The 21,671-nt window shown below is 36.2% G+C and overlaps 4 protein-coding genes and 1 pseudogene across 6 annotated transcripts; 1 reads left to right on the top strand and 4 right to left on the bottom strand.

The window, feature by feature from the left end:
- Positions 1–892: 892 nt before the first annotated feature.
- LOC111787490 (lactoylglutathione lyase family protein / glyoxalase I family protein) lies at positions 893–4,212 on the top strand. 2 transcript variants are annotated; one of them, XM_023667466.2, is made up of 9 exons: positions 893–1,016; positions 1,250–1,369; positions 1,488–1,549; positions 1,769–1,829; positions 1,994–2,073; positions 2,167–2,237; positions 3,484–3,573; positions 3,686–3,807; positions 4,030–4,212. In XM_023667466.2, exons 2-8 carry the CDS (start codon positions 1,277–1,279, stop codon positions 3,784–3,786), a joined length of 558 nt encoding a protein of 185 aa, XP_023523234.1. In that variant the 5' UTR covers positions 893–1,016; positions 1,250–1,276; the 3' UTR covers positions 3,787–3,807; positions 4,030–4,212. The 2 variants fall into 2 exon arrangements, with proteins under 2 accessions (XP_023523234.1, XP_023523233.1); XM_023667465.2 differs by having other exon boundaries at positions 1,011–1,152.
- Positions 4,213–5,431: 1,219 nt separating this feature from the next.
- Positions 5,432–6,706, bottom strand: LOC111788482 (transcription factor MYB8 pseudogene; annotated as a pseudogene). The gene is made up of 3 exons (XR_015419882.1): positions 6,373–6,706; positions 6,103–6,232; positions 5,432–6,005 (listed from the first exon to the last, which is right to left on the bottom strand). The product of XR_015419882.1 is annotated as a transcription factor MYB8 pseudogene (transcript).
- Positions 6,707–8,920: 2,214 nt separating this feature from the next.
- On the bottom strand, positions 8,921–12,249 carry LOC111786532 (serine carboxypeptidase-like). Its single transcript, XM_023666777.2, has 9 exons — positions 11,680–12,249; positions 11,006–11,174; positions 10,800–10,919; positions 10,529–10,672; positions 10,309–10,459; positions 10,114–10,202; positions 9,727–9,985; positions 9,496–9,629; positions 8,921–9,384 (listed from the first exon to the last, which is right to left on the bottom strand). The coding sequence occupies exons 1-9, from the start codon at positions 12,009–12,011 to the stop codon at positions 9,259–9,261; spliced, it is 1,524 nt and encodes a 507-aa protein (XP_023522545.1). The 5' UTR covers positions 12,012–12,249; the 3' UTR covers positions 8,921–9,258.
- Positions 12,250–12,840: 591 nt separating this feature from the next.
- LOC111785600 (vacuolar protein sorting-associated protein 24 homolog 1) lies at positions 12,841–15,813 on the bottom strand. The gene is made up of 6 exons (XM_023665982.2): positions 15,491–15,813; positions 15,246–15,322; positions 14,734–14,836; positions 14,108–14,229; positions 13,336–13,527; positions 12,841–13,231 (listed from the first exon to the last, which is right to left on the bottom strand). The coding sequence occupies exons 1-6, from the start codon at positions 15,600–15,602 to the stop codon at positions 13,151–13,153; spliced, it is 687 nt and encodes a 228-aa protein (XP_023521750.1). The 5' UTR covers positions 15,603–15,813; the 3' UTR covers positions 12,841–13,150.
- Positions 15,814–17,428: 1,615 nt separating this feature from the next.
- Positions 17,429–18,794, bottom strand: LOC111789383 (xyloglucan endotransglucosylase/hydrolase protein 31-like). Its single transcript, XM_023670141.2, has 4 exons — positions 18,533–18,794; positions 18,353–18,453; positions 18,054–18,271; positions 17,429–17,979 (listed from the first exon to the last, which is right to left on the bottom strand). Exons 1-4 carry the CDS (start codon positions 18,723–18,725, stop codon positions 17,622–17,624), a joined length of 870 nt encoding a protein of 289 aa, XP_023525909.1. The 5' UTR covers positions 18,726–18,794; the 3' UTR covers positions 17,429–17,621.
- Positions 18,795–21,671: the final 2,877 nt, after the last annotated feature.

A 21,671-nucleotide genomic window follows, 5' to 3' on the forward strand; every position in this document is an offset into this window, starting at 1 on the left:
AATCTACTAAACTCACTCTCTGTCATTTTGATCAGGGGACGTGGAACTTTTATCATCTAACACCTCTCCTCCAACAACGACTCATTTGGAGTCTTAGTCATTTTTTACTATGCTTTCGAGGAAGGTTGACTCCTTTTTCTTTTTGGAGTCCTTTGTTCGACATTTGAAGATTTACCCATCTATTATCACGACTATGTTTAGGGCATGACTCTAATATCATGTTAGACGAACACGTTCACTTCGAGTATAAGCTCTCATGGCTTTGTTTTTGGCTCCCCAAAAGCCTCTTTATCAACGGAGAATGGAGAGAGTAATCATGGGTCTTTTGTTAGACATTTGAGTATCTCCATTAGTACGAGGTTTTGAGAAGCCCAAAGCAAAGCCACCCGAGCTTATAATCAAGATGGACAATATAAAAAATATCCGCGCTAATATTTTATATAAAAAAAATTATTTTAAAAATACACTTAAATTTTCAAAATTTTTATTAATAGTTTTTTTTTTTACTCTAAAAATACCTTTAAACTTTTCTTAAAATAATTCAAAAATATATTATCATGTTTAAAAAATATTTACAAAATTCTCATAACATTAAAACGTATGGAGATAATATATGAGGCGTGAATTAAAAAAAAATTAAAATTTTTTATTATTTATACAGGTAAATAGTGTTAATGTTGTTTTTAAAATTTTATGGGTATTTTTTTTAATTTTTTTTTAGAAGTGGAACGATATTAATGATATTTTAAAAATTAAAGTAGTAATTTTTTATCCCAAATTTATTTTTTAGATTTTTTAAAAAAATTTAAAGATATTATTAAAAATTTAGAAATTTTTAAGAATATTTTGACATTTTTATTAATTTATGCTTATTCTATATATTAAAAAAAAAAAAAAAAAAAAAAAAAAAAAAAAAAGCCAATTACTGTTTTAATTTCTAATTCTGCCGTCCGCCCCATCCAGACGCTTCGCATATCCGAGTGATAGCACGGAGAACCAGAGTGGGCTCTGAAAAGGTAAGCAAAACCAATCAAATCCTCCATGGCTTCCTTATCAATGGCTACCATTTTACCCCGTCTATCTCGTTTGGGGTTTGCGTCGAGATTTTCTTTAAACCCATTATTTATGCTCCCCAAAAGTAGTAGAATCGAGGTTCAGATCAGCTGTTTTTTGCTGCTTTTTCTTGGCCAAATGACCTACCCTTTCACTACCTTCCTTATTGAGTTCTTAAAATTGGTTTTTCTTGTAGAGATTGAATCGATTGAGACCCTTTTCGATGGCTTCGGCTCCTAAAGAATCTCCCGCAAACAATCCGGGACTTCACGCAACCCCCGATGATGCCACTAAAGGTTACATCATGCAACAGACTGTAAGATTGCTTCCGATTTTCTATAATACCCATTTCTGTGTTCAATATCCGGTTAATTTTGAATTTGGGCCATCTATAAATTACTCAAACTTGATTCCCTTCTATAAAATGCTCGCAGATGTTCCGGATTAAGGATCCTAAAGCCAGTCTTGACTTCTATTCTCGAGTTCTGGGCATGTCGTAAGTTTTTTTTTCATATATTTCTTGTTTTAGATGATTGTAAAATGAATTTCTGATTCTTCTGTGGAAATTTTTTGGGAGTATTATGAGCGTTTTGGTCTTGTGAGTACTTGAAGTTGTATTAAGTTTTGAGTATGAAATGATTTCGATTGAACCTGTGCAATTCCGGTCAAATAAATTCGACCCCAGAAATTAATACACTGTTTTTAACAATGGTAGATTACTCAAGAGGCTGGATTTTCCTGAAATGAAGTTTAGCTTGTACTTCTTGGGTTATGAGGTAATCTTCGTTCGCTATAATGATCTAGGAGCATTTATAACAGCTTTTTGATGTCGCTGTACTTTGATTTGTATGTATAGGCAGATAATTGCGTTCTATACACAAAATTTAGATTTCATTACATCTCAGTTTCATATCTAGAACATTTTGATATGGTGCTTTAGGATGTTGCTTCTGCCCCAGACAACGCAGTTGACAGAACGGTCTGGACTTTTGGTCGGAAGGCTACAATTGAGTTAACACAGTGAGACTATGCTTTCTATTTGGAGCTTTTCATTTTGGTGTCTTTCGAAGTGTCTTTTTCGATTAAAATTTGACAGTCATAATCTTCTTTCAGCAACTGGGGTACTGAAAGTGACCCTGAATTTAAAGGATATCATAATGGGAACTCGGATCCTCGTGGCTTTGGTATGTAACTTCCTTCCGACGCTTCTTTTCTTGCTAACTTTGTAGTTTTTTTGTTCTTATAATAAAATGAAGTAGACCTACTGATGCAAGAGGAATGCATTTGGCAAGGACATTTGTAACCGTCCAAGCCCACCACTAGCAGATATTGTCCTCTTTGGGCTTTCCCTTCTAAGCTTCCTCTTAAGGTTTTTAAAACGCGTCTACTAGGGAGAGGTTTTCACGCTCTTACAAGGAATGCTTCATTCCCCTCTCCAACCGATGTGGGATCTCATAATCCACCCCCCTTGGGGGCCCAGCTTCCTTGCTGGCACACCGCCCGGTGTCTGGCTCTGATACCATTTGTAACAGCTCAAGCCCACCGCTAGCAAATATTGTCCTCTTTGGGCTTCCCCTCCTGGGTTTCCCCTCAAGGTTTTTAAAACGCGTATACTAGGGAGAGGTTTTTACACTCTTACAAGGAATGCTTCGTTCCCCTCTCCAACCGACGTGGATCTCATAACATTAAAAATGCATCTTTTGTAAAAGAAGGAAGAGATTTGGATTTTCTCTTTTGATCTTGTTAGAGGTATTAAGACTGCTTAAAGCTACTGTCCAGACGAAGAATTTGGTCCTTTTGGGATTAAGACCTTCCCAAATCAGCAAAAGACTCACCTCTAGGATAGTTCTCTATGCAAGACTTTGAAGGCAAACCTTAGCAATTAAATAGATTTCACTTTTAAAACTTAATTTCGTATGGGAAGATGTAAAGTAATGTTTAATTTGCGAGCCTCTCTCGCCATGTCTTCCGCTCGGTACTGCTGTCGAGTCTTCAAACCTATTATTCTCCTAGGATTCCTGAATTTCCATGGGTTTCGTGGCATAATTTATAGCATGCTTGATTTTATTTCATTGGTAGAAAATGTTCACAACATTTGAATTTGCTTAAATTTTTAAATAACATAAACACATAAGCGATTATATTTGAAGACAGCTACGATCAACTCCTTGTTGTGTTCGTGCCATAATTTTTCCGAATATGATAGGTTGCAAGTCATTGTTGTATCAAGTTCGTGTCTATTTCTTAATTTGTTTCATTTTTGCCATATATTTAAAGTGACTCAGTGAGCTACAAGTGTAAATGTTTTATGCTGTATGATGAACTTCACACACAGAGTACATGATTATAAGCTACATGTTACGATCTCATATACCAAGATTTTGTTTTTAGATGTCTTTCTTCTGACTTATCCTCTATTTTTCTTTTCAGGACACATTGGTATAACTGTTGATGACACGTATAAGGCGTGCGAGAGATTTGAACGCCTAGGAGTGGAATTTGTTAAGAAACCAGATGACGGTAAGGGAGCACGTAGTCGAACGCCGCTGTCAAAATGATAGTAATTTTGAGATTGCTAACACCCCAAATGATAACCTGTCTTTTATATTATTTCTTTTCCAATTTATTGTAGGCAAGATGAAAGGTATTGCATTTATAAAGGATCCTGATGGCTACTGGATTGAAATCTTCGACCTCAAACTTATCGGAAACGTGACTACTAACGCTGCTTGAGATCAAATGAACTAGTTTACGGTAAGTTAAGGGCGCGTCGTCTTGCTTAAACTCCGTGCATTTCTAGACCAAATAGATTTTAGGTACCATGATGTTGATTTTGTTATTAGAAGCATGCAAATGGATATGCAAGTGAATGAAATCAACACACAGGAGCTGGCTAGTGTAATTTGGTAGTGTTCGTTAATATAATCCTTGTGTTGAAGTCATGAACTTATTACTATTATCATTTTTCTTTTGAAGGGACTGGTTTCTTCGACGCAGTACGATCTATGGTCGACGTGTTTCGTTTGTGGTTTCTGGTTGCTCGGTCGGGCAAACTTTAGTCACATTCTTGCCCTGTTGGAAAGAATATACTCAACTTTGATCTATACGTTACATGAACTGGTATTTGTTCTAAAGCAAATTCTCAGGCTTTTATTCTCACTTTTGATTCCAATAAGTTCAATAAATTATTAAAAATAAAAAAAGAACTGTTTTGATTTGTGGATAAGGGGAAGTTAATTTGAGAGTTCTTTTGGGAGTGCTTCCCAATGGGGATTTGCCTGTCACCTCCATAAAATAGATGGCTAATTTCGTCTTTTTCCTCTCTCCTTTTGTTTTTCTTCCTTTTTTTTTTTTTTTTTTTTTTTTTTTTTTTTTTTTTAATTTTATTTAAAGAAGAATAAAAAAAAAATATTTCGAACATTTATACTTTTCGTGAACAAGTCAGTCTTAAAATTGTATTCGTGGACCATTCAAATGTATAGTCAAGCCTCAGACCGTGTTTTGAGAGGGTCAATTGCATTGAAGATATGTAAGCAAAGAAAAGGGTTTAATGGGCCTTAACATGACATGTGCCCATATGCAACACGTTCTAAACAAGCATGATCGTGACACCAATCACTCTAAAAAAAACATAACAAATGAACTCGTCAAATAAAACTAAATATCAACCATACCCATTACTCATATTCGTTTGGCGTGGCTTTGGATCATAACTAATCATAAGGTATATCATTCCTCTTATTTGATTCAACTCAACTCGTGTAGCCTCTCATTCAAACACTTTAGTATATAATAAATAGGTCGTAAACACTTTATGATCTCTAAACTTTCATACCCGTAACAATTTAAACTTTAATCATTAAAATTTAATATGAACAATTTAGTCGACATGTTACGAAATCTAAGATCGTTCAAAGAGTAAATGATATTATGATACGATTAGTGTCCGTTCTACATGACTCTAGAGAACGTTATTCTTCGGAACGAGATCGAGATCGAGATCAAGTTTAGAGTTAAAAACAAAAGGAAGCAAAAGGGTGAATGAATTGAAAAGGTCAAAAGCATCCCATCAAGTTCTTGAAAGTGTAGTGATTTTGCAGGCCCTGAAATGTCTCTTCAATAGCTCCATAGCTCCACCAGTCGCCTATAAAACATCATGGCCCTCAAACCAATTTTGACACCAAAATACATTACTTTTAATTAAGAACAACAACAACAACACCACTTCTAGTTTTCATCAAACACTATAGCTTTGAATTTTGAATCAAACTGCATCCGATAAGACCGTACCACAATTTCACATCATTAATTTCCCTTCATTAACAAACAAACTCCACAAAATCAAGCCAACCCTTCCTTTAAACATCCTCTTAATGCACTAGAACTTCATGAACTTTCCCTCCATGCATTGGAACAAGCTGGTGGTGCTATGAACATGATCATCTCCTCCTCCTCCTCCTCCTCCTCCTCCTCCTCCTCCTCCTCCTCCATTGAAGCATATGTTGTTATGTTCTTCATCATTCATAGCATCATAATAATAATTGTAATTATGGGTTTGATTCTGAAACCCCATCATCATGATTCTTGAAGTGTTGTTGATTTGAGTGCAGCTTCTTGCATCTAGGGTTTGATTATGCTGAAACATCAACGAGCTCAATAAGCTGTTCATGTTGGATTCTTGTGTTGGGACAAGACAAGGGCTAATGTTGTCGATGTTGTTGTCGTCGTTGTCGTTGTCGTTTGACCAATTTGATGGGATTGAACTGAGTGGTTGAGCTGGAAATGATGAAACTTGATGATCATTATGATGAGAAGAATATGGCATTGTAGTAGGAGGGATGATTTGAGGGTTTTTCTCCATTCCTATAACTTTCTTCTTCAATTTGCTATTCCAATGATTCTTGATATCGTTATCCGTTCTCCCCGGTAACTGAGTAGCAATTATCGACCACCTACGAGTTTCTTTAGTTAAATCCAAACCCTAAACAAGATTCGAAAAATCACCGCTCGACTTAAAAGCTTAACGAAAAATGCATGCAAAGAAATTACCTGCTTCCAATAGTGGAATATAGGGTACAAATTATTCTATCTTCTTCCTCAGTGAAGCCTCCATGCTTAATGTTGGGCCTCAAATAGTTAAGCCATCTCAACCTACAACTCTTTCCACATCTCTTCAAACCTTCAAATACCCACCAACAAAAAGAGAAAACCCATCAAGAAAAACACAAAAAAACACTCAAAAACCCCACTTAGAGATTGAAAACCCTAAAAAAACCCTAAAAAAAACCCTAAAAACCCCTAAAAAAGTGATTTTTTTACCAGCTTTTTGAGGGAGGGAGATCCAATTGCCACCAGTGCCATGGTTGTGAATGTAAGCCTTGAGCTTGGCATCCTCCTCAGGGGACCAAGGGCCCTTCTTCACATTGGCCTTATCACAACAAGGGGATCTTCCCATGTCTGTGTGGAAGTGGTGGAAGAGAAGGAGAAGTGTTTTGAAGTGCTTTAGTGTGTAATAATAGGTAGGGGGAGAGATGGAAAGATGGTTTATAAACAGCTCAAAAGTGAAACAGTAAGTGAAAATGAAAGACAAAGCTTGAAACAGTTCTCCAACTCCTATGGGAGCAAGCTACCTAGACTGTCCCAACTTCCCTTCCCTTCCCTTCCTTCTTCTTGTGCTTATATATATCAAATTTGGCAGCCTTAAGTACACCAAACCCTTACTCTTTATCACTCTTTCCCCCATCTCAAAAGCATCCAAAGCCTCTAGGCTTTAAACAACAAAACTAATAATGAAGAGAAACGTCCTAGATTTATAAGTAAGGAACACTATCTCTGTTAGTACGAGTCATTCTCAGGGAAACTAAAAGTAAAACCATGAAAATTTGTGTTCAAAATGGACAATAACATATCATTGTAGAGGTTCATGATTTCTTACGTAGACATGGAAGCCAACGTATAATCAATGGAGAGAGAGAATTTATGGATTCATAACTACACATGCTACAAAAGTTCTTGAGTTCGTAGTTTGGATTGCTACAAATGAAATTTTCGTTCTTGATTCATAAATTTTCAATTTTGTGATCCTTGATGCATTCAAAATTTCAAAACTTGATGTATAGGTTCTATATTAATTTAATTTTATATCTAATAAGACTCGAAACATTGTGTCTAATAGATTCATGCATGAGACTTGAGTAGGAATGTAGGTATCGAGAAAGAGATGAGGATACCTTAAGAGATTAAACGTTTTTTTTTTTTTTTGACAAAAGTTACCCGTTGACAACGTCGGGAATCAGAGGCTAGATTTACTCTTTAGAGGTTAAATTGATTGGGTGTATAATGAATTTTCATGCTACGATAAAAGTGAACCTTAAAAGACGAAAAACCGTAATTAGTGAAGATAAGGTCTCCCGAGTAATATTTTTTAAGGTAGAATTAAGTAGAGACATGTTTTGTATATTGAATGTATATCTCGTTGAGAAGTAAAAAGGAACATTTTATGATCGATCGATTTAGGGTTTTAGAAAGCGGGATCGTTACGAGAAATGGATTAAATCTAAAAAAATGGGCTAAAGAAGAAAGCCCTGAAAATGAAGTGATAGAAAAATAGAAAACCTAACACATAAATGCGCCTAAACCTAACCACTAAATCAAAGCACCAAAGCATTGGAACTCCACACCAAAACGTGTCACAACTAGGAAGCTATTACCTATCACCAACACTCAATATATATATATATATATATATATTTTTACAAAATATTTGTATTATTAGCTAAATTTTAAAAGTTTTTAAAAATATATTTTAAAAAGATTTTTTTTGAAGAGTAAAGACTAACACAAACGGTGTCCACATCAGTTAGTGAGGAAACCGAAATATTCTTTATAAGGGTGTGGGAAACCTCTCCCGATCAAACACGTTTTAAAAACCTTGAAGGAAAGTTTGAAAGGGAAATATCAAAGAGGACAATATCTGCTAGCGGTGGACTTGAGTTATTACACAAACTCTTTCGAGATATTATAACCTCACTTACATGTTTTTTTTGCTTTGAGCCAAACACATTTTATTTTGTTCCTATGATCGTATGAGATCCTACATCGGTTGGAGAGGGGAATGAAACATTTCTTTTAAGAGTGTGAACATCTTTCTCTAGTAAACGCATTTTAAAGATCGTGAGGCTGACGATGACGTGATGGGCCAAAACGAACAATATCTGCTAGCGGTGGATTTAGACGGTTATAAGTTAATATAGAGTATTTTCTGAAGCACATTGAAATTAAAATAATAATAATAACCCTACAATGATATGGTGATGAAGTGATATGACACATGAAAATATAGGCCATTTTGTGACACATCCAAGCTAAAAAACAGTGCCCTAAAGTGCAACCCCAAATCCCCAATTGCCTTAAAAAAAAATCCTATTTTTGTAGGGTTGAGCTGATGCTATCTATATTTGCACATAAAATTCACCTTCTTATTCAGTCAGTGCCCTAAAGAACCATACATTTTTGGTATTCTTTTTTTTCTTCATCCTTTTATTGATTCATCTTTATGCCTATCAATATTCTTTTAGGGAAGCTTCATGTTTATGCCCAGTTTCTATTTATGTTAATGCCCATTTCTAGAAACCAAAATACTTCAATTTTTACTACTTTCTTCTATTTACCTATTTACTATTTACAATTACTATTCTAGGGTTTATATAATATTCATAGGGTAACCTACCCTTTATATATATATATATATTCTTGTCTTATTTGATGATTGATTCGGTATAGTGCTAAATTTGAATAATTAGTAACGCACTAACAATTGGACGTAAGCTTGGAGTATTCTTATGATTATACGAGAATCTACTTATACTAGTTCACAATACACAAGTTATTATTTTAGAGGTTGATGATTCACTTTTAAAAGGATATATGTGTTGGTTCATGAGTAGAGATGTCCATTTTACCCACGGGAGGACCTAGCTAGCCCGAATAGAGAATGGATTTTCTGTTTAGCCGAGGAGCGGGGAAGAGAGTGGAGAACATTTTTTTTTTTTTTTTTTTTTTCTGTTAGATAAATAGGGTTAGGAATGAGATTATACTCTTCATCCCCATCACCGTCCCGCCCACGACCCACTTGGACACATATAGTGATCAGTGTGTGAAATCAAGCCTTTGAAACAAGGAAGAAATTGAGTTGAGTGATAGCAGTCATTTTGGAGCAAGTCGTTCATGTGTTGTCTCATCCAAGGCAAGTTTGCCCTGCATCCAACTCTGCAGCATTTGAAGCGAAGCCTTTGGCTGATCCATTGGCACCATATGACCTGCATTATGGACCTGTTCAACCAACCACACCACATTCAATTAGAACCTCTGATGATCCCTGTAATAATATGATCCACAATGTTCAAATGTTTGGTATTTCATATTTGGGAGCAAGAGAAAGACCTTGAGGAACGCAAGAGGACCATGGCTTTTGAGAACGCCAGCTTCTTTACCATCTACTAAGAATGGAACAATTTTGGATGCTGCAAATGCTTTCTGACCAGACCAGTTCATTTCATGAACCCATCTCGAATTTCCTTCAACGATAGTAAAAATTCTTTCAGAAACATTTTCTTCGAAAACGATTCGACTTCAAAAGGAGAACAATTTAAGATGCGAGCATCGAGAACTTACCGAGCCAATTGCATATCAGGTCATACTCGCCCGCGTACACCAACACCTTGATTCCATCCTCAATGAGAGCTGGAATGCCAAACTCAAGATTTCTCATCCAATCCATAAGCATGGCACTGTACACCTTGCTGCTGCATGACACAAAGTCCATATCCCCGACTCCGAGCGCGTTTCTTACTGATTTTTCGTTAAGGAATTTCTCCATGTTCGAGAAGTCGTAACAAAGATTTCCAATGCATTTCTTTCTAACATCATAGTACTGCATAACAAAGACATGATAGCCTTTTCATCGGAGAAAAATGGTAGTTAATGGAAAGAGTTGTAAGAAATAAATACAACATGGTACTTCAATTATAAGATTTGATCATTTAGTTTGTCTGTCCTTACGTTTTTGTCTCCGACAACGTCCATGATTCTACTGAATATCCGGTTGCAGATGATATAAGAAGATACACAAGCACTTCCCCCATGAGTACCTGATGGATTCATGACAGAGAAAAGCGTATCGAAAAGACGTTACTTCGCCATACCTTATGACATCATATATTTGAGAAAAACTTTGGTAGATATTTAGAAAGTTACCACAACTTTTGATTGCCTTTTCACAGCCTGGGACCAACTTGTTTATGCTGTTGAAGTCAGATTTTCCAATCAATCCCATTTCCAAGGCATAATCAGTGTATGCTTTATACTGAATTTCTGGATTAGTAAGCCCGTTGCCAATTGCAAAACCCTGATAAAACATTCACCTTATAATTTGGATAAAAATAATTGAGGAAAGAAGATATGTTATAATAGGTACCTTAAGATTTATATGGATTCCCTGCTTTTCTTTATTTCCTTGGTGAACTCTGGCTGCAAATGCAGGAATGTAGTGCCCAGCATACGATTCGCCAGTGATGTAAAAGTCATTTGCAGCAAATTCTTTATGCTCAGTAAAAAATGCCTGAGAATATGAGTATAGCCAAGAAATGTAAGGGAAGCAATTTGTCAATAATGTAGGATATCTTGCCATTACAGAATGTATCAAGATACTGTTATACTAGATGAAACCGAAGCGAAATTGTGGTTACCTGCAAGAAGTCGTACAAATCATTGCTGACTCCTTCCTCGTCGTGACGAATATCATCATCGTCGGAAGTGTAACTGAAACCAGTTCCAGTAGGCTGGTCGACGTAAATAAGATTTGATGTCTGCACACAAGGATCCATATGACCAAAATCAGACGAAGAAGTAAAAGAGAGTGATTTTGAATAGGGACATGGGGGCAGGATGTTACCTTATCCCAGCCATAGTCATTCCAAACAAGAGACAAGTTGTTTGCAATTTGGAAAGGACCATTTTCATAGAACATAGCAAGCTCACTGCTGCACCCTGGCCCTCCTGTTAACCATATCACAACAGGGTCCTTCTTGCTGTTTCTTGATTCAAAGAATAAGTAGAACATCCTGTATACGAGTCACATGACATGAATAAAGAAAATATATCAGTCCTGTGAAAGTTTCCAAAAACCGAAGTTGGGAGAAATGGGAAATACAGGCAGGGATCACGGACTCAAATGATGACCAACAAGTGAAAAGATTCCTTGATATTTTTTTATTCAACAAGCTGTATATCCTTCACATGAATATAAAAATTCCAAATAGCCTACATCAACTGAGAATTACAGGCCAATGCAAAGTCTCTAAAGTTGGAATTAATAAGAATGAAGAGCAATTCATTCACAACTTGAATTATAAGAGATTTACAGTCAAGATTATAGCAGGCATGAACAAAATGCTAGAGAGATGAGTGAAACTAATCTTGTTCGTATTCAAAGAAAAAACAATTTTTTCTCCTTATCCTTTTGCATCCCATTATCCAATTTATAATGAAGGATCAAAAAAAAAAAAAAAAAGTACCAATTAAATCTTATAATATGCATAACCTCTGATTGAAAGTGTGCTTAATTACCTTGCTGATTTAGTATGAGGAAGGGGATAATAGCCAGCATGGTGGCCAAGTTCTTGAACGGAAGGGCCTTGACTTTTTCTTCCAATGAAAGGGAACTGAAAACTTTTCTCGACAATTCCTGAAGACGAAAATGAAGGGTTTTCTGCTGCAATGTTTATGGATTCCTTGGGGAACAAGTTGAGGTCTCTAATGAGCTTCTCTGCTTGAAGGATTGGATAGGTGATTGTTGAAGATAAGGTTGGCTGCTCTTGGTTTGGAGAAGTTGCAGATGCAAATGAAATAGCAAGAAGCAGAAAGAAAGAAAGACAACTGTGAGAGAAAGAAGTTTTCATTTCTTTTGTGTGTGTACAAAGATATCTCTGCCAACAATGGTTGAGGGTATATATAAGATTCTATCTCAGATGAACGACCAAAGTTACTTGGATGATAAGGCTAACACAAACTTGGAGTAAAGAATTTCCAAAGCTAGAGAGAGAAGACAGAGCCTAGGGTGGGTGGATGGAGATTTGGGGAGGTAGTTGTAGAAACAAAAAAGCAAAGCACAGTTCAAAAGAAGTTCTAGTCAATAAGCAAATACTAAAAAACAGAAAGAGAGAGAGCTAGAAAAGCAGAAAAGAAAAGTGAGCTCTGCTATTTCTCTTTTATTAGCTCTGGAATCATTACACAATTACTGTTCATATCATCACGGGATGAATAAGCATAACTGCTGAGCCAAAGGGAATCAAACAGGACAAGAAGTCTATCATGCTTTTGAAATAATCAAAATGCTTGAATTCGTGACTTTTTCTAACTATCATAATCTATAGCAAAAAGAATGTGACAACCAAAACTTGACGTGCCTTAAAGGCTTACCCAACATGCATCTTCCTCTCTCTCTTTTCATCTTTTCTTTTGCTAAAGAATGGAATGGAAACGTCTAAGATAAGGAACTCCATTTGCTACTTGATTGGTATAACATTCACCTATTACCACTATCGCTCTTTTCATTGGTTCATTTCAATATTTAAAGCCTTAAAACTTACTTTTTCAAACTTCCAACTGCCTGCAGGATCTGAAAATGGACAATTTTGTCTGATATACAGAACTTTGCCCACCTATTACAGTTACTTTATGGCAGACTCTATTGTACTGTAAAGGAAAAGAGAGATCACAGTGTGGATATAGAAAGAAACATAATGCATTCATACAGATATAAGAAGATAGAACAATGCATCATTTGCATTCTGTTGAGCAGATTAGATATAATATACATCAAACGGTTAGTCTCCATCTCCATCTCCACCTTCATCTCGTCCCTCTTCCTATCTATTTGACAAATATACTCTCGGTTTATGAATTTTGATCAAACATACATGCACAAGAGAAAGTTCAATATGTCGCTCATTTTCTCTCTCATAAAATACCAGGGAAGTAATGTTGTGGCTCGAATCGAGTTATGACTGTTTTGAAATTCTTATGTGAAATATCAAATTTATGATCTAACTTTTGCAAGCCGAGCCCTTATTTCTTCTAGTTCTTCCTCATCGTCAACACCCTCAGCAATTGCTTCTTCCTGCAAAGGAATAAATATGTCATGACGTTTCTTTTTCACATTTCCATGGAAAGAACAAGAACATCATCAAGTTTCATGGGGACTAAAAACTATGCATTATATACCTCTTCCTGGACTTCGGCACGAGCTGGTTGCTTCATCTTTTCCTTCCTGACTGCTTCTGGAAGCTGTGCAGCAGTCTCGCCAGCAAGGGCTGACAAAACTTTGTCGACTTCCTCTTCAATCTCCTCTTCTATATCCTCAGAATCTAGTGCTGAATCCACTGCATCATTCACGATTTCCTCGATCACCCCAGCCTACAGATATCAATAACAACTATATTATCGAGGCCATTGTAGTACTTTCCAAAGAGAACATATAAATTCAGTAGTGTTTGGAAATTAAACAGAGAACAAAGACTTGACAGAAGGACTATAACGAAACATCCTTTCAATAAATCTCCATAAATAGAAGATGAGCATAAGGATTTGAGCAAGGGAGTATACAACATCGTCGTGGTGGTCAAACCACAAAATTTCTTTTGTAATTATAGCCTCCTCGTAATTTATATGAATGGAAGGTTCTCTTATACTTTCTTTAGGACGAGGTGTTCTGTGGCCAGACCATTAGATTGTTTCATTTTTGTGTTAATCCAAAGTAAGGGTAGTAGTATAATAGTAAGAACTTGTCCTTATTTTACCAAATGAAAAGAAAAGATCAACCCAGTTATGAAGAACCAGGATGAAAAAAACTGTAACCTGATTAAAAAGAATTCTGATTTACATGTAAAAAGGAGCTAACTAATAATAATGTTCGACCAAGGGTACATCAGCTTTAAATTCATAACCTCGACCAAAGAGAAAGTTAGAAATTGTTTCTATTTTTAAGAAAAGATACCTTGGTCATCTCCTTGCTAAACTCTTGCATTGTAGTTGCCATTTCTGGCGCCTTCATCAGGTTATTAACAAGCTTCATAACTTCAGCACTCTTGGAAAGATGCCCCACCGTTCTCGCAATGGCTGCAAAATTGGCAGGCATTCGATCAAAGGTATCCAGAATCCCAGATGTGTGATCACATTCAAAGCTCTTAGAGAAATACAAATTTCGCACTTCAACATACTTGAGAAAAATATCAATAAAGATGGTGATTGCTCAATGATCATACTATGTTACACTTCGATATAAAAAGTTGTGCCATTAATTATGTGCTAAATAAGAGGCCCTTCCCCTTCGCCTTCCCTCCCTATACTTTTAAATTTAACACCACATCAAGCTTTGCTATTCATATTCAACAACTTATAACAATCAAAAAATAATAAACAAAAACAAAAACAAAAATTTCAGCATACTATTGTTTATCAAAAACTCAAGCTAGACTATACAGCTTGCTATGATCATCAAATCATCCCTCCCTGACTCCTCAAAAGTATGAAAACCTCAACATTTAAGTATGTTGTGGGAGAAGATAAGACAGCAAAAAAACCAAGAAGTTTTCAAGCTTTAGGAAATGCAAAGCATCATACCAACACTTTCGCCAAGGTGCATGGATATCGAGTTAAGCTGCGCCTTATTTTCATGAAGACGGTTCACAGTCTTTTTAGACCTCACAATTTCTATGGCAAGTGCCTGAAAAACAATTGCAGGGCAGTATTAAACAACAAGAGATAAAAGGGTATAATACCATGCAGAAACAACAAGGGATTAGACACAGTGTACTAAATTATGAATCATATCACACGATCCCATTACTGTCCATATCCAAGATGAACCCTAATGGCAAGCAAGAAAATATGAACCCTTAAGATCAAAATGAAACCAGCCATCCTAGGCAAAGTTCTCAGCAGAACAAAAAGAAGTTCAGCACGGTAAATGCAAACGATGGATTGTTCCAATCAAGCAACCATTACTAGAATCTCCCTCTCTCTCACCCCAAAGTGGATTAGGGAAAATTTCCCCATATTAGAACTTTTTTTCTTTCTGATGAAACCCCTGATTAGAGAATTAAACAGAGATAATCTGAAGTTTTTTAACATACCTTTGCAGAGACCATATCATTCCTCTTAGCAGCTTCCTTAATAGCTTTCTGAACATTTTTCTCCTCTCTCTGTATATCTGGACCAAACCCATCGAGCAAAAATAAACCAAACCAAACCAAATCAAAGAACATTAAGAATTAAAGAATCCCTAAAGGTAGATGATCAAAATTTCAACCCAGTAATGCAAAGATACATAAAAACACGAACCAGATTGAAATCGAAAAGACGAAAACAGATCCATTACCTCGAATTTGACGTTCGACGTTGCGGCACTCTTGTCGGAGCTTTCGCTGCCATTCCCGCAGCTGCTGCTGCGGATTTGGCTTGGGCTTCAACATGCTAATCATTTTCTCCATCCCTCCGTTAGACTAACAGAAATTTTGGGAAATCAAAGAATTCGATGCGTTCTCAAGATCAATGGAATCGAAGTGAATTGAAAAACCTCAGAAAATGGGAATTATTCCGTCAAGATAGAGTCAGGGCTGATGATTCCAAGTTTTCTGTCGACGGGCGATTATCGGCCAATATGAAAGAATCTGAAGGTAGACGACATGTCGGCCCATGAGAGGGATTTGGGGGAAAAGAAATCAGTTAATTAACCGGCCAATGAACCGGGTTATATCCGGGTTGGGTTGGGTTAGATCCCCAAACCCGAGCACCGAACAGCTGCAAACCAACCGGCAGCGAACGAAGCTCCAAAACTCGAAGCCCAAATTCAGAAACGTACGGCCCATTCCACACTCGGCCCAACATACGAGCCTTTGGTCCATGGTCAGACAAAAGCAGGCCTAGTAGCCCACATAAACGACCCAACTCGTCCTCGGCCCAGCCCATAATCCACCTGCAGTTGCCCACGACCAATGAGTGCAGCCCAGATGGCCCATCACGCGCGCACAGCATATTCCCTTTCAGCGCGGTCTAAGCCGCCTTCCAGCCGTCAGCTCGCGTCCAGCTCCTCCTGACTATGTGTCATTATATTAATATGACTATAAAGTTTATTTGATGTTCATCATGATATAACTATGATATTAGGAATTGAAATGTGTCACAAACTATAGCTGAAATAATATGTTTACGAATATTGGTCTCATAGAAAATGTACGTCATGATTTTGGAAATATTGCATGCATCATCTTACAGAACTGTGATTTTTACGTGGGATTTCATGCATGGACATAAATTATTTCTTATTATATGTTGGTACAAAAATGTACCTATAAGAATCACTTAATGTCTTATTTCTTTTCGTAGTTCACATACACAAGAGTGTTAAGCCTATACATAGGTCGAGGGTGCACGAAAATATAAGGAACCAATCCCCACAAAAATAAATAGAAAATTTCATCGATATGGGGACAAAGAAGGCTTGATAAGAATCACTGTGTTCCAAATGGACCTATTGCCAATAAAATTAAAAATATGTCAACAATAGGGTTCAAGTTAGCACTTAACACAACAACATTGGTTGAAAATTATTATTTTTAATTTTATAAATTATGTAATGGTTAAATAGTCAATTTGACTTCGTCTTTCTGGAGATTAAAAGGGATCGGGATTAAATCCCGGCCAGAAACATCTTTTATTGGGAGACTATAAATATCCCCAATATGTTATGTAAAAATCAAATTCGTAGATGAATGTAATTCAGATCTCAAATTGAGATGTTTCCTTTAGCGATCCAAGCAACATATGTGTCATTTCTAAGTTTGAAGTCATTCTTATGGTAGAATTGCATCTGAGCCATTTAATCAAGCCTTAATCAAGTTTGATTGTGGAGTTACTCAATTTAGAACAAGATTTCCAAATCTTGCCCTAGATATCGAGAGGGGTAATGTAATTCTATCCTCATCTATTGGTTGATCATAATTTTGTACAAGGAGATCTTAATTACTTTAATTCAAGGGTTTTTGCTCCAACAAAAGCTTAGATAGTTGTGCTGAGGATTAGGGTTGCCTTATCAACATCCCGGACCCACCCAACTATTTCACATTAATTTGCCTGATTTTAAATGGTTTTTTTTTTTTTTTTTTTTTTTTTGAATTCTAAATAAAAGTATATTTGGGTTAAGAGCCTCGGTTATTAATTATTTCAAACATCATAAAGATCTTAAAGGTATCCCGCTCATGCAAAAGACGACGAAGGACTCGATATGATATTATTTTAGAAGTTGGGTCGTTATCACGGAATCAAACCGATGATATCATTTATTCCATTGATAGTATGATTGATAAGAAGAAAACAAACACAAGCAATCATAGAAAAGCATAAACAAAAGGACTTGGAGGGCCTAACACAACTCTTTCCTGACCACTCACAAATCCCCCAACTCTTCTTTTTTCTGTATAATAAGTATAAAAATGTGAGCTTTTCTTGGATCAACACTCAGGAGTTGAGGTGTGATCCCTCCTTGGATCATGGCAATAGTTATACATCAAGTAATTTCTCTGCACCCACGCCATGGCCCTCTCCTGCTGCTGGCTCAGCCCCCGACCACCCGGTCCGCTGCTCACCCGACGACACGTCGCCGCCCCGTCTACCGCACATCCACCTAGCTTGAAGTTGTTATACCTTCCAATAAACGGTTGGTATCTATAGTCAGCCTTGTATTTTCCGTCCTCCGTCGCCCACGACGACGCATCCCATATCGACCCGTAAACCCACATTGGCCTTATTGGAAATGTTGCTTCGCTCTTCTTCACGTACCTTCTAATCGGTACGTCGTCCACTAAAAATCTATATATCATGTCATACCAACAAAATTAATGAACGATTTAAAAGTACATAGACTAAATATGTAACGAACATACGTGATTTCTTCTGGAGTCCATAAAATGGCGTAGTTGTGGAAATCTTGAGTCGGGTCGAACCAAAGATGGAACCTCATTTCCCTTCCTATGATATTTCCATCTCCGCTCCCTCTCATGAACACATTCGTTTGTAAAACATATGGCTTACCCGGCGTCGTTCCAAGGAACTCAATGTCGATCTCGTCGTGATTTCCCGGGTAATCTTCATTGTTCGAAAGCTAAAAGAATCAAAAAAATAATTAAACTACTTCTAAATTCAAAAGTTTAAGCTAAGCTACAATCGTTACGTAAAACCTTACGTAAAAGGAAGTAATGACTCCTGCGGTGTAGCCAGGATGAAGTTTAATGGCGGCTCCGAAGTAGCCAGATTTGTATCGATGAAGAGATTTGAATCCGCTACCTGTTGTATATATAATAATCGATATCAACGAGAAAGAAAATGGTATCAAAAGCTTAAGTTGATAGGTTATCGTGTATACCTGATGAACTATCGAGCCAGATAGTTAAGGCTCCGTGGTCGACTTTTTGGTGTTGAGAGCCCCATCGGTTTCGAAAACCGTGATCGAACCCAATGGATTGAACTTGGTTGCTTGGGGAGAAGCCAGGAGAGGGAGGATTCAGGGCAGAGCTGCAAGAGAAGAACACAAAGAGAAGAACCAAAAAATGAGCCATTTTTTGAGTGGGAGTGAGAATGGGAAGAGATGTAAATATTGGAATTTTGGGGGATTGTTTGGAAAAGTTAAGGGGTGGATTTGATATAAATAGGAAAATTGGAGGACCCACGTGAAAATAAACTAAAAGAAGGTAACCGAAGAGACAGAAAGACAGAAACAACGAAGGTGTTCGTAGGTTCGAGGACGGTGGGGTTAACTCAAACCTATGAACACCTTTGTTGTTGCACGTTTTTTTTTTTTTTTTTTTTTTTTTTGCAGAAACCTCCATACATGTATTTGGTAGATTCGTTGTTTAATATTTGATACATGTATGACTACGGAGGATGTTCCAAAAAACCTATATCAAGACTATCCGTGTAAGGTTTTTCTAAAAAAAATACCCATATTAATACTGTTGATACTAATGATTCTGTCTATATATTAACGGTAAAAGTATTTTTAAAGTTTTTAATCCGTTGACATATCCTTCTAATATGTTATGTCATAAAACATATCATATCGTAAGACACAGTACACATCAAACATATGACATGTGTAGAGCCACTGGTAACATGTCATCATGCATAATACAACACTTCCAACCATACCGATAGTAAAATCACTTATCTGGTTAGTTTAAGATGATGTCACTAATTTATCTTTAATGAAAGTTCGATTTTGTCCTTTGAAATTCAAATCAACTTACATGAGTCCGAATGAAATTCGTAATTTTGCACGGTTGGGTGTACGAGAGAAAAATTGCAAAAATGCACTCATTGTTCTAAACAAACGTTTATCATAAGTTCTACAAACACTCGAGACACAAACGAATGCGAATCGAAACACAAGTAGTCATTTCATCGAACAGTTTGATTGGAAAACGTTTGAATATATTTCCAAAAAGCATTCGAATCATGTAGAAGAGCAAAAGGGGTAAAAAAAGGTGATGCAAATTGACCAAAAACAGTGTTTAAAGATGCATTTTTCTTATATTTCATGCAGAATTAGAAGTGCCATTTTGGTAGACCTTGGAAAAAAGAGAGTATACACTGTGACGTGCTGAAGTTTGGGCGGCTGTGGTCGGGCCTCCTTGGCCGACATGTCGGGGAGCTTTGTGGTATGAAGTCATCCAAAGAAGTAAAGGAGCATCGAGATACAAGTTCAACCAATATGTCACTTTAATGTTTATATCATTCAAACACTCCAATTTTCTTCTGTTCACATCGTTTGATCATATAACGTTAACGTGACATATAATAAATACGAGCAATGCTCAAACCGTTATGAAAATGTTTCATTTCTCTTTTGTATCTCAAACGTGAGCGTCTAAATCTAGGTCAACCTAGAAAGACGTCTCCAAAGAAGAAGAGTAAATCAAACGATGTATGCCCAAAAGTAAACCAACCCTTTGGATTGCTATAAAAAAAACACGTTTGGATTTCAAAGTAGCACGTGGTCAACTATCTTTAGAGATTAGGTTTAGGTTTTGTCTCAATGAAAAAATAAAATAAAGCACCTAACAGTTTATCTTCACCGACCAAGAACTTTGAGACCACTCTTTATATTCTTGGGTGACGGAAGGATCGTATTATTGTGTTGCAATCTATAGACCACTTTTCGATATGAAATATGCCGAAAGAAACTATTGCACTTCTATATTGTGTTGCACAGAGAGATCGATCGAAGACAAAGTTTTAGTTTGATGTCTAGAACTCAGACCCTGATTTGATTCCTCGACATCCCGGTATCATGAACATGTTACCTACTTGAATTACTTCCAAAAGTGAAAACCATCCTCACAAACCAACACGAGTTTTTCTAATATAATTTGTTCTAACTATCTTTGTAGTCAAACAATACTAATCAAACTTTCACTTTCGATTTTTTTTTTCAAAATTTTCGCTGATTTCTCTTCGAACGCACCCTTTTTTTTCTTTCAAAAATTCTTTTTACACACATTTCTTTCACTAATTGTATGAATCCCTATTATTGCTTTGACGACGTCTAAAAAGGAAACAAAACTGTGTACAACGAGTAACGCCTGTTTGCATCTTTATGAACTTATTAGACACTTTTATCTTAAATAGATTTTGTCTTTAACACGTAAATTTGGGTATCAAATCTAAAGAACAGAATTTAAAATCCCGAGGTTGATTGAGAATAAATAATATATTTAGTCTGGTATTTTTATAATAACGTCCAAAGTACAATAATTGAACATTTAAAAATATATAAAAAAGAAAAATAGTATTTAAACTTTTATAAATTTAATGAGAAATATACTTAAAATTGATTGGCATAATAAGCTCATCAAGTCTTTTGGACATATTTATTGTATAAAAAAAAAAACATTATCCATTCTGTCTTCAGCATTTTTTAAGGATATTTTTTAATTTATTTGATAACTTCTTTGTTTTTTGAAAAATAAAAGAGACAATTGTGTCGGGTAGTTTGTATAATTCAACTACCAATTTAACTAAAGTCGTTATTACATGTTTCCTAAAGGTTGTTGAAAAAAATTTATAAAAATGAAAATCATGTGAGATCTGACATCTGTCGTAGAGGGAAACGAATCATTTTTTTTATAAGAATGTAAAAACTTTTCCCTAACAAACGTGTTTTAAAACCGTGAGAATGTCGGCGATACATAATAAGTCAAAGCAGACTGTGCTATCATAGTTAAACATCAGGCGATGAACCAAACATCGGTTGGAGAGTGGAACAAGTATTTCTTATAGGGGTGTGTAAAAAACTCTAACAAACGCGTTTTAAAATTATGAGGCTAACGACGGTACGTAACGGGCTAAAGCGGGTAATTTCTGCTAACAGTGAGCTTAGGTTGTTACACGGGATCACAATCATAATGGAGGATTATAATTTCAACTTCATTAATGAATGAAAATAACCGAACTTATTTTTAACGCCACAAAATATACATTTGAATTAATAAAACTCAAAATTGGAC

The sequence above is a fragment of the Cucurbita pepo genome, chromosome 2, assembly GCF_057944985.1.
Source record: "Cucurbita pepo subsp. pepo isolate OVF chromosome 2, ASM5794498v1, whole genome shotgun sequence".
Lineage (NCBI taxonomy): Eukaryota > Viridiplantae > Streptophyta > Magnoliopsida > Cucurbitales > Cucurbitaceae > Cucurbita > Cucurbita pepo.

Excerpts from the sequence above, each read along its gene's own strand:
- LOC111787490 (XM_023667465.2), top strand. The coding sequence starts at position 1,042 with ATGGCTTCCTTATCAATGGCTACCATTTTACCCCGTCTATCTCGTTTG. Across the intron at positions 1,370-1,487 it reads GTTACATCATGCAACAGACT|ATGTTCCGGATTAAGGATCC; the intron begins GTAAGATTGCTT and ends AAATGCTCGCAG. Across the intron at positions 2,238-3,483 it reads CTCGGATCCTCGTGGCTTTG|GACACATTGGTATAACTGTT; the intron begins GTATGTAACTTC and ends TTTTCTTTTCAG.
- LOC111786532 (XM_023666777.2), bottom strand. The coding sequence starts at position 12,011 with ATGAAAACTTCTTTCTCTCACAGTTGTCTTTCTTTCTTTCTGCTTCTT. Across the intron at positions 10,920-11,005 it reads ATGACTATGGCTGGGATAAG|ACATCAAATCTTATTTACGT; the intron begins GTAACATCCTGC and ends CCTTGTGTGCAG. Across the intron at positions 10,673-10,799 it reads ATTTGTACGACTTCTTGCAG|GCATTTTTTACTGAGCATAA; the intron begins GTAACCACAATT and ends TCATATTCTCAG.
- LOC111785600 (XM_023665982.2), bottom strand. The coding sequence starts at position 15,602 with ATGGAGAAAATGATTAGCATGTTGAAGCCCAAGCCAAATCCGCAGCAG. Across the intron at positions 14,230-14,733 it reads GCACCTTGGCGAAAGTGTTG|CCATTGCGAGAACGGTGGGG; the intron begins GTATGATGCTTT and ends CCAATTTTGCAG. Across the intron at positions 13,528-14,107 it reads TTAGCAAGGAGATGACCAAG|GCTGGGGTGATCGAGGAAAT; the intron begins GTATCTTTTCTT and ends TGATATCTGTAG.
- LOC111789383 (XM_023670141.2), bottom strand. The coding sequence starts at position 18,725 with ATGGCTCATTTTTTGGTTCTTCTCTTTGTGTTCTTCTCTTGCAGCTCT. Across the intron at positions 18,454-18,532 it reads CTGGCTCGATAGTTCATCAG|GTAGCGGATTCAAATCTCTT; the intron begins GTATACACGATA and ends TATATACAACAG. Across the intron at positions 17,980-18,053 it reads TGGACTCCAGAAGAAATCAC|ATTTTTAGTGGACGACGTAC; the intron begins GTATGTTCGTTA and ends CATGATATATAG.